The sequence below is a fragment of the Lithobates pipiens genome, unplaced genomic scaffold (genome assembly GCF_037356315.1).
Source record: "Lithobates pipiens isolate NorthernLeopardFrog02 unplaced genomic scaffold, aLitPip1_a1.2 Scaffold_18, whole genome shotgun sequence".
Taxonomy (NCBI): domain Eukaryota; kingdom Metazoa; phylum Chordata; class Amphibia; order Anura; family Ranidae; genus Lithobates; species Lithobates pipiens.
Window position 1 is genome coordinate 581,448,357 of NW_027507758.1, and position 12,010 is coordinate 581,460,366.

At 44.4% G+C, this 12,010-nt stretch overlaps 1 protein-coding gene across 1 annotated transcript in view; it reads right to left on the minus strand.

Moving 5' to 3' along the window:
* Positions 1-3,147: 3,147 nt before the first annotated feature.
* Positions 3,148-12,010, minus strand: part of DPYSL5 (dihydropyrimidinase like 5) — a 175,971-nt gene continuing 167,108 nt past the window's right edge. Inside the window, exons 12-13 of the mRNA XM_077489106.1 lie at positions 11,640-11,808; positions 3,148-4,445 (exon numbers count right to left, since the gene is read on the minus strand). Coding sequence (XP_077345232.1) covers positions 4,360-4,445; positions 11,640-11,808 — 255 coding nt within the window. The 3' untranslated portion in view covers positions 3,148-4,359. The remainder of the gene's footprint in view (positions 4,446-11,639; positions 11,809-12,010) is intronic.

Below are 12,010 nucleotides of genomic sequence, written 5' to 3' on the forward strand. Positions count from 1 at the left end.
AATCACAAATCTTCAGAATGTGTCCCTATTATACTACTTCAATTGAGTTCTACCCAATAAGGGCCCAGTCATGAACCCTCAGACTGAACCCCCAAATGGTTCCTTCAATGCAGTTTTCCCCAGCAGGGGCCCAGTCATGAACCTTTACGACTGGGTCCCTATTTGAAAGAGCATCAAAGGAATGAAAGGGGTCTAGAGGCGAGCGATGTGCTACATTCTGACTTTGCACTACTTGCAATGAAGTTTGTTGGACGTTAGGGGAAAAAAAACAGAAGTACAGCCTGCTTGTTTGCATCAAACCTTAATGAACTGGGGAAAAAAAATTGTCAGCAAACAGGAAAACTGTGCTAATCTATTTGGCAATCTTCATAAATAGGTCTCTGTGGGGCATATAAACTATTGGCTTTAGTTAATATATTAGGTACACAGGGTGCAAAGGGTGCCATGCTCTAGTGGGGGTTTAGGTCCTAAATCTTTATTTATGTGTGTAGGAAAAAGGCTTGATCATGGCAGATCTTCCATATGAATCAAGGCAAATGTAATGACAATCGTGCTATATAAACAGCAATATTTATTAAGGTCTGGATTGAAAACGGGTGGTAATTTGGTTTGAGCAAATCCCATTTGAGGAAAGTGTAGGAAATCTTCTGATGAGCATACAGGTAAAAGAAGACAATGGTCTGTGATTCAGTTGATTTGCTTTAAAAATATATTTAAAGGGACCCCTTTCCCATAAAACCTGACCATGTAATATGGTTTCCTGATCCATTTCTTCCAGTTCAAATGAGAATTTATTTTATAGCTCATGGATCCTAGTCTAAACATCTGCTAATCCACTTCTCCAGATTTACTTAGAATCACAGCTTTATTGTACCTTACTGAATTAAGTGGGAGTCCTTTCTATAGCATCCAGCATTCAAAACTCTCTACCCGTTGTCTAAAAAATATCCTTTCTTCACATCTTGGTTTTACTTAGCACGATAGAGCTCTTGGATTTACTCAGCAAAATGGAGCTCTTGGTTTTACTTAGCACGATAGAGCCTTTGGCTTTACTGAGCAAAATTAAGTCCTTGGCTTTACGTAACCCCAGTGGAGCTTTAGGCTTTGCCGAATGCGATGGAGCTTTTGGCTAACGCTTGGCTTTACGTAGCTCAATTGAGCTTTTGGCTTACTTAGCATGACAGAGCTCTTGTCTTGCCTTGTGCAGTGGAGCTTTTGGCTTACTTAGCACAATGGTGCTATTGGCATTACCCAAAACGATGAAGCTCTTCATTTTATGTCGTGTGAGATTATGGTTTAATGAAATCTTGGCTTATGTGATGCAAATGATCTCTTGGCTTTACTTAGAATGCTGGAGCTCTTCGCCTAAAAGGACCACTAATGATCCACGCTGGACAGTTTTATTTAAGTTTTCACTTCTTCACTTTCTTGTTTAGAGCGGAAAGTCTATACAAAGGGCAAGCATAACAGCTGCTCAGTATACTTTAGGCTTAATATTGGGGTAACAGCATAAAGCATGGGTTAAAATGACTCCCAAAACCATTCAGTATCCACTAGTTAATGGTCAGAAATGGTAAACCTTCTCATCAGACATGGTCTTCATAGAATGGCCGTAGAGCTGCCTGTATAACTGAAGGTCAGGATCTTGTTTGGACATAAACATCAAAGTCTGTCACAGGTATATCAATTACTTGGTAATCTGATAACACCAAAGTCAAACTGAGTTTTGCCTGAACCTTACCATTTTTAGTATTCCAAAAGTTTTGTCTTGTTTGATTACTTAAATGCGCCTATAGACAGTTTCTATAATTGTTTTGATCCAGTAACCAGTTGCAATGGGATTCTTATTAGAGTTTTATAGCACATCATGTGAATATACACAAATACAAAATGGGCAGGCCTGATGACATCACCAACAGATTGGTGCAGTTTTTAGCAAATCCATAATATGACAGTCGTGTGGATAAAATAACATAATAAGCTAGAGAGGAGATTTTATACCAGGAACTTTGGTCAGTCTCTTTAAATAACATGTAATGAATGCACATGCCATGGCTCCTGTATACACTATATGGCCAATGGTATGTGGACACCCCTTCAAATGATTGAGTTGAGGTGTTTCCAGTGAAGGGTACTGTTAATGCTACAGCATAAAAACACATTTAAGACAATTGTGCTCTTCCAGCCACTATGGGTAAGACCCTTTTCTGTTCCAGCATGTATGCTCCCCTGTGCACAAAGCCAGCTCCATAAAGACATAGTTTGATGAGTTTGGTGTGGCGGAACTCAAGTGGATTGACCTCTACTGAACACAATTGGGATGAATTGGAACGTTGATTGTGAGCCAGATCTTCTCATTTGACATCAGTATCTGACCTCACAAATGCTCTTTCGGCTGTATGACCAAAAATTCCCACAGATACGCTTTAAATCCCATATTAATATTCATGGTTACAGAATAAAATATCCAACAAGAAACATCTGGCCCTATAGTATACACACTGTTCACTATCATCATCATCATGTAGTATAATGTTCCTAGAACATTGGGGATTTGCATCTTTTTACTGAATGCCTCCACAGGGTCCCAAACAAGTTGCTCTCTCAAATAACTTAAAGTGGTTGTAAATCTCAGACATGAAATATGAACAAAGCATATCCCTCTATAACGTGTACGTGTCTCAATCCAGAGCACTAAGTGTCATTTTTGTCTGTTGCCTTTTTCCTTCAGTATCAGTATGAATCACATCTGACAAGTTTTCCTGACACCAAGAGAAAATGGTGACAGGAGAGAGACCTCCAGCAGATTGACAGCCTCATCTCTGTTCTTGTGTGCTGTGTGTGTGTGTGTGTGTGTGTGGGGGGGGGGGGGGTCTCTTCCTTCCAATCAGCTCTCAGAGCTCTCCTCACTTGAGTGTAACTTCAGCTCTCCGCCCCCTGTTTTCTGAAAATCTCAGACAAGCTGTGTAAATTCTGGACTTTGAATGGATGTTGAGAAGAAAAGACAGCAGATAAAAAGGTACAACTTGTGTAGGATTTGTTTCATCTCTGTGTATCACATGAAGCCAGTGATTGGGTATATGTAAGGGTTTACAACCACTTTAGGTCTATGGATGGAATATAAAACAATCCAATTATGACACTGACTCCTGAATGACATTTAATGTGCACACAGTTCTACATTGAAACTCTACAGCAGGTCACCATACAGAGTATTTTTTTATACACAGAAAAAATAGAGGCGTAGTGTGAATTCCCAGCATTCCCCCAGGCTCTGCATACATTATTGCTGTGAGGGGTGACTGGATATAGCCCAGTAGTGAAAGAGCCCTTGAATATTAATGATATATGAGTGACAAAGCAGAAGTCACCGTACTTCACGCCAAGATTACTCAGTCTGATTTAATTTCATCTACCCGACCAAGAAACAGAATGTATCCTGTTGTAAGCTGTGAGATGTCCAGAATTACCACTTGCAGCCACTGTGTGGTGTTAGAGAGTTCTGAATTGACTACATTATTAATTTACAATGTGTGTGTATAGGGCAGCGCTGGCTCTCCATATTTGTTGCAGACAATAAGTTCACACCAACAAGGTGCACACATTTTGAGTCAAACCAGTGATAAGCAATGAGTGGGGGAAAATAAACAGATACTCAAAAAAGACACCCCTCAATGAAGTTACCTCTTCAACTTCTCTACACTGAATATAACAGGCTACATCATGTTTAGGGTCCACTGGACAATTTATACGAGAAAAAAATTTGCTTTGACCTACAAAATAGAAATTTTGGAAGTTTTTGTCCCTTGTGACAATGTAGGATGACTATGCATGGAGGAACTGGGCAGTTATAGGAGATGTGAGCTTGTCTCGCTGTTATTACTGCACTATGAAAGAATAATGGATCTGTTTCAGATAATAGTTCTGCCAGCCATAGCTTGGCATATGGGAAGGCTGCAGGTCACCATTCGTACCTCTACTCCTGCAACATGACACAGATGAAGCACAAAGACAGCAACATTCACACTGTTCGCACCTCGCACACACTCACGGCACAGAACATAACATTGGTTATCACTACAACAGATGGGAAATTAAGACGTCGGTGGTGGAGGAATTCACAAGTAAATTCTGGGTAAATTCAGGTACGTTTCTGGTCGGCCTGATGGTTCATCACCGTCCATCGCTAAGAGGGGGCGCTGTAGTCTGGTGTAGGCAGATGTAGAGTCACAGTGGATTCCTCTCTCTTGACATATTACAGGTGTTTGCGATTTGTGAAGTGGGGAAGGAAGTTGTGTGGATCTCCTGCAGGAGTGGGGTGTAGTGGACCAGGGAATCGGTGGGTGTCGGTCAGTGCTTTTACCAGATCCCACTGGATCTGCCTCCAGGGGGTGCCAGGATCCTGGCTGAGGCTCGTTTTGGGACATGGTCATCAATCTGAGCACCTAAAGAGAGACAGATATATCATGAAAACAACATGACTGGGATCTGTGATCTTATACAGGAGATGAGGTGCATCTAAATCCAAAACTTGTTTTTTGTTTTAGAATGTGGAAGGGTTAGACCCCCTGCCAGGTTTTATTGGGGTCTGTGTACCCACTGATGAGATTCACCCTGTTTTTCTGTCCTAGAGAGTTGTCGCCAATTCAGAAAGTGATGGGAAATCCAAATGTTGAGCTGTCACTGGAACAGGAATAATTTAATTTTTTCTTCATAATTTTTTATTTATTTTTTGTTTCAAAAAGTTTATTGAAGTTTTGTATTTTTCTTCATACTTACCTGTAAAATTAATTTTCTTTGGGTACATCAGCCATATACATTACTACCTGGGTTATGCGCCAACTATAGGTGAATGGACACTGGTAGAATAACCAAAAACAGGAAGTGATCCCCTATATAACCCCCTCACATACAGGAAGTACTCCAGTTTTGTAGCAAGCAATGAACTCCCAAAAAGAGAGGGGAGGGTCCTCTGTGTCCCGTGATGTACTCAAAGAAATGAATTTTACAGGTAAGTATGAAGAAAAAAAATCCTATTTTCTGTCTCTTACATCATGGGACACAGAGCAGCCATATACATTACTACCTGGGATGTCCCAGAGCAATAGCCTTAAGGGGAGGGAGACACACTGTATGAAAACACCATCAGATTTATACAGCAGTCCGCAAGACACTACAGCCAAAAGCCAGGCCAAGTCCTCTGCTGCCTTATCATTCATCTGATAAAATCTTGTGAACGAATGTACCAAAGACCAAGTAGCAGCCTTGCAAATCTGCGCCACTGACGCCTGATGGCAAAAAGCCAAGGAGGTGCCAACACCCCTGGTAGGGTCTGAGTGATTAACTGGCGAATCCAAAGTGAAATCCGTTTGACCCTTCTTGGGACCTTCCGGCAGAACAAAAAATGCATCAGAACTGCTGATGCTTGCAGACCTTTCCAGGTAGACTTTGACCACCCGCACCACATCCAAAAGGTGCAACTGCTTCTCTTCTGGTGAGCCAGGCTGAGAGAAAAAAGGTAGGAACAATGTCCTGATTTAAATGAAATTAAAGAGGAAGTAAACCCTGATGGGTTTACTTCCTCTTTTTTTCCCTGCAAAGGTAAAGCATAATGGACTACTATGCATCGCATAGTAGCTCATTATGTGTCACTTACCTGACACAGGAGCCAGCGAAGTCGCCGCTGTCCCCTGTAGTCCGCCGCATCCATGTTGCTGGTGGCGTCTCGCAGCTCCGACGAATCACAGCGGCGCAGCCGCGATGACGCCACTCCCGCGCATGCGCACGGGAGTCGCGTCTCGCAGCTCCGCCGCTGCCATACGGCGAAGCCGCGATGACGTCACTCCCGCGCATGCGCACGGGAGTCGACAAATTAGGCAAATCCATTCTTGGATTTGCCGCATTTAGTGCGCATGCGCGCCGCTGTCTACGGCGCATGCGCCGTAGACAGCGGTGCCCATTTTCGGGCAAATATCTCCTAAACCATATAGGTTTAGGAGATATTGCTTGGACCTACAGGTAAGCCTTAATCTAGGCTTACCTATAGGTCCAAGTTGTTTGGAAGGGTTTACTTCCTCTTTAAGAAACTACCTAAAAAAAGGACGAAACAGGACGTAGCACCACTTTATAATGTATCGTGGTGCAAAATCAAATATGGCTCCTTATAGGAAAGGGCCGCCAATTTGGAGACCATTCTAGCTGAAGTAATTGCAAAAAAAGCCAACTTCCATGTCAAAAGAACTCATGGAGCTTCGTTGATTGTTTCAAAACGCTGCTCCTGTAGCACCGACAAAACCAATTTTAAATCCCAAGGGCAAAGGGGTGATTTAATGGGATGCAATAAGTGAGTCACTCCCTGAAGAAAAGTCCGGACCAGGGAATGTGAAGCCAAAGGCTTCTGGAAGTACTTTGATAAGGCTGAAACCTGCCCTTTAATTGTTGTCAAGGCTAATCTTTTATCTAACCCTGACTGAAGAAAAGAGAGAATTCTCTCTACCAAACATCTGCGAGGATGCCAACTTCTGGTCTCACACCACGCAATGTAAGCCTTCCAAACCCTGTGATAAACCTTCCTGGTGTTCTGCCTTTCTGGCATTCACCAATGTAGTTACCACTGGTGCTAATCTCACTACCTGGTCCAGACTGGAGCTACCAGAATGACTGATGTCATCTCCTCTCGAATCCTGCCCAAAAGATGTGGCAAAAGAGTAATTGGGGGGAATGTATAAATCTAGAGAATTTAATCCAGGGAACTACCAGAGCATCTATCCCGATCACAATTGGATCTCTTGCTCTGAATACATGCTGAATCTTGCAGTTGGACCTGGCATGCCAGCAGGTCTACATCCAGTGTACCCCACCGCTGGCAAAACTTCTCCTGGAAGTATCTGTTGGCGGCTGAGATAGTCCGTAGTCCAGTTCTCTACCCTCGGAATTAGGACGGCAGACAGCACTGGCACATGCCTTTCTGCCAAGGATAACACATGACTGACCTTCATGTGGGACTCTTGGTGCCACCCTGATGGTTGACATAGGCCACAGTTGTGGCATTGTCGGTTTGCACCCTTACCGGATGACCCTGTAACTTTGACATCCAGTAATTCAGCAGTCCCTGTTCCTTCAGATTCCATTTCCCCATGACTGTGGAACTTTCCATTACTGTGCCCCAGCTGGAAAGACTAGCATTTTTGGTCACATCCTTCCACGACAGTGGAAGAAAAGACCTTCCCTGTACCAGATGCTGGGCTACTAACCACCAGGTGAAACTTCCTTGAGCCTTGGGGGTTATAATCATGCATGAATCCAAAGCCGGCATCTTCCTGCTCCATGCAGACAGAATTTTCTGCTGCAATGCCCTGGAATGGAACTGGGCATATGAAATTGCCTCGAATGAGGAAACCATCCTTCCCAGACTCATACAGAGTAGGACAGACGGGTGTCTCTTTTGGCTTACCTGCCGAACTTAATCCTTTAGGGCCTCGACCCTTCTTGGAGATAAGAACACTCTTGCCTGGACTGTGTCCATAACAAGGCCTAAGTATTCCAGTCTTTGAACTGGTTTTAGGGCCGATTTCTCAGAAATTATGATCCATCCGAGATGTTCCAGGAATTGGACCGTAAAGGTCACGTTTCTTATCAAAACCCACAGCGATTGATCCCCGAGTAGGAGATCGTCTAAGTAGCCTGCAATCAAGATCCCTCAAGAAATTAGAAGACCCAGTACGGGTGCTAGGATCTTTGTGAAGACTGGAGGTGTGGTTGTGAGCCCAAAAAGCAGAGCCACAAACTAAAAATGTTGTTCCTCTATGACAAAGTGCAAAAGTCTTTAATGAGGTTGAAAAATTGGTACGTGCAGGTATGCATCCCTGATATCTATGGATGCCAGAAAATCTCCTTCTTTTGAGAGGTCACGACAGAGCAGACTGATTCCATCCAAAAGGGAGAGACTGTTCAGTGCTCTTAGATCCAGAATTGGTCTTATGTCACCATTTGGCTTTCGAACCAGATTCAAATAAAACCCTGTTCCCCTTTCGGGAACTGGGACCTCCATGTTCACCCCCTGTAGCACTAAATGGTCTAGTGCTTGGAGTAATAATCCCTTTCTTGAAAGGTCAGTGGGAACGCTGGACCTCACAAATCTTTGAGGAGGGTAAGAGCGTAATTCCAGCCTGTACCCCTGAGACACTGTGGACATGACCCACCTGTCCTGAATTAGCATCCCCCACAATCCCGCAAACTGCAGCAACCTTCCCCCTCAACCGCAGGAGTAGGGGCGTCCCTTCACAAGGATGGTTTGGTGCCAGTATTAGCGGACTTTTGGACCCACTGCCTCTTTTCGCCCTGGCCCTGCTTTTTACCTTTGGCAACAGATCCCTGGTGCCGTCGGAACTGCCTAGGGCCTGAAAAACCTGAGTAATTAGTATGTGGCACCTTAAAAAAGGGCCGGGTAGCTACCTTTTTCACAGGAAGGAGGGAACTCTTTCCTCCAGATATCTTTTGGATGTACTTATCAAGATCATCCCCAAACAAACATTCTCCATGAAAAGGAAAACCAGCTAGCATCCTCTTACAAGGGAGCTCTGCTGACCAGCTCTTTAGCCAGAAAAGTCTGCGCACGTGCACAGACAAAAGAGCCATGTGGGAGATCTGCTGTATGGAGTCTTTAAGGGCATCTATAGCAAAGCAAAGAGCCTAAGGCAGATCTGCTCTATCCTGAACAGAATCCTCAGGTCTATTGGGCCGTCTAGCCTGATCCTTCAAGGCTTGACAGACCCCAATTGTTGCTACTGTGGGCTGAATAGCGGAACCTGCCAGGGCGAAAAATGCCTTTAACAAGGCTTCCAGCTTCTTATCTGCAGGATCCTTAAAGCCCTTGTACACACGGTCGGAGATTCCGACGGAATGTGTCCTATCGGACCGTTTTGTCGGATATTCCAACTGTGTGTGGTCTGAATCGGACTGTTTCCGTCGGAATATCCGACGGACCATGTTTTCCAACTTGCCGGTAAAATTTTCCCACAAAATGCTGCTATCGCACATACTCCGATCATGTGTAGCCTACTCCGACGGACAAAGTGCCACGCATGCTCAGATCAAATTCCTAGACCAAAGCTATTGGCTACTAGCCTGAACGTAGTCCCGTCGTAACAAAATAACGTCATCATGTTATGTACAATCGGATTTTCCGACAACTTAGTCCGACGGTGTGTATGCAACATCACTTCCGGACCTCTTCCGGAATTAATCCGTCGGAGCTACTCAGACTGATTTGGTTGTCGGAATCTCCGACCATGTGTACAAGGGCAAAGACCTGGGTATTACCCACTGGACAAGTTAAGGTCTTGCTCAGGGAGGAAACCTGCTGCATCCACAACCGGTATGCTCCACTTCTTACTAAAGCTTTCCTCCAAGGGATATAACAGAGAAAACCTCCTTGGAGGCACACATATCCTGTCTGGGTGCTCCCAGTCGGAATATACCATCTGCTTCAAGACTGGGTGAAAGGAAAATAGCTGTGTACCCTGCTGTGGTTCCAAGGAACCCAGGGAGGAACAAGGTGTTTCAGGGACCTCTACTGGAGGTAACATAAAAGCTGTAAAAGAAAATGGATGGGAACCTTTTGTGCTTGGGAGGCTGATATAATCTGAGCCTCTTCAGGCTCTGATTGACCTGAGGAAGATTCCTCTGTTTGGATATCAATTGCCTGACCGGCCATTACCTCTTCTACCTTGTCAACCCAGTCTTGCTCCAATATGGGAGGAATAGGGGAAGGGGACCTGTCACACTTCCTGCCACTTTATGTCACAGAAGCGATCATTCCAGCAATTTTTCCCTGTAAACCAGCCAAAGCTGATGTCAGGTCTTCTTTAGTAATAAACGATGTAGTAGTACTGGTAGTAGCCACAATGCCGGATAGACACATCGGCTCACATTGCCCTGTGACATCCGGTCTTTAAGGAGAGAACATTGCAGCAGAGTTCCGTTTAGCCTCTACAGGGGCCACTGATGAAACACGTGCCCTTTTGCTGCAGCACTTCCCCCAGAACGCTTCTTTGGAAGACATAGCTTGCTGAAACAATAGTAACTGGCTTTGTGACACAATACACAAGTTCCTCAGTACCATAATTTCCCCTTGGAAGAATCTTATATAATTAACTGTTCTTCCAGCTACTGCAACATAATTAGGCTGTGTCTGTCATCACCCATAGGACATGTCACCCAGGACAGACTGCTCTGTGTCCCCTCCGCCAACCAGCAACATAGTTGCAGGGGAAAATAGATAATAATTGGACCCTGTTTTTTTACAGGTAACTTACCACCTCTAGTGGGCAAAAAAAAGCATTGCAAGTAAAACATTTTTTTAAAGCATCTCACAGCTTGTGCAGCTCTGGGAAGAGAAACACAGAGCAGCAAACCCATGCCCTCTAGTGAGCAAAACAAGCATAGCAAGGTAAACTTTTTTTTTTTAAAACATGTCAGCCTAAACATACATTGTTGCAGGGGAACATATAATAATTGGACCCTGGTTTTTCCCAGGGCCACTTACCATTCCCGCCGCAGGACAATAGCCTAAGCCAGAAGTCCAGCCTTCACCCATCGTGGCGGGTTCTGTCACCACGGACCTTCAAGGACTGGGTACCCTTTTAGTATGAGGGTCCACTACCTTGGACCTGTACAGCACCCTTAGCGCTGCGGTGTACAGGAATCCACTACGTGTGGTCCAGCACCCAAAGGTTGCAATACAGGCAAAACCTCGTTGTTGATCCTTGATCATCTTTACGAGGCTCGGGTACCATTTATCTTGGCATAGTAGCTTTTTTAAATGGATCCGATCTGGAAACGCTGTCTCTTGATTCTTAAGAACCTGTGCGGGATTACAGCATGGAGGCTCACAGAGAGCTCAACAGTGACCATCCACCATTTTAGACACTGGTGAAAAAAACTGGAGTACTTCTTGTATGTGAGGAGTTATATAGGGGATCAGTTCCTGTTTTCGGTTATTCTACCAGTGTCCATTCATCTATAGGTGGTGCATAACCCAGGTAGTAATGTATATGGCTGCTCTGTGTCCCGTGAAGTACAAGAAAGAAAGAGGGAATATTGTCCAATGTGGAAATTTGTTGCAGTGAATACTGATAGATGATTTCCCTCACTTTCGATTGATTTTCTCTTACTCTTACTCTTACTTTTCAGAACAGGATGTGAAGGGAAATCTCTCCAGTGGAACAGACAGAAGTAAAAAATAAATAAAAATACAACAAAGGTTTTAACCATTCCCTACACCATCCAAAATTAGATATTAGGTTTACTTTAAAGCTGAACTCCCCTTCAGGCTGGTTTCACACCAGTGTGAATTGGATGTGTCACCGGCTCTCTATGGAGCTGGTTCACACATCTCCGGAGCAGCTCCGGTGCGAATTTCACAGGAGCCCTGTGCGGTTTTAGGCCTGTTTCAGGTCCCAATTCAGTAAAAAATTCAGGCTGAAATCGTAACTGAAATGGTGAATGGAGATGCAGCGGACCTCTGCTGTGAGCGGCTTCGTTCCTCAATGTGAACCCAGCCTCAAAGTAAAATTTTAGAGATACCTGAATTTAAGCTTTAAAGTAGCTCTCCGCACAACACATCCCTCCCCACTTACCAGACAAGCTGAAGCCGGACTCGTGGAGGTCCCGCATGCCTCCGTGACGGGTGATTGGCCGAGTGGGAGTGTCTGCCAGCGGACTTCCTGTCTCTTTCTTCCCAGCATGCGCCACCACGGCTACATCTCCTTGATACGGGGTGCGGTCTACGCACTTCAGGCTCAGAATCTAAATGAAAGAGGAGAGAATATTTTTTGCAAGTCATGGAACACTGTGTACATTCCTTCTATGGATGACTATACTATATTATGGTTTACCTGTCATGCAGATCTTACAACTCAGAAATATGGGGGTGAGAGAGCTGAGGCCACTGTTGGAAATTTTGGTATCAGGAGAGATGAGGATATGATTCAGTGGTAAGGAAACACAG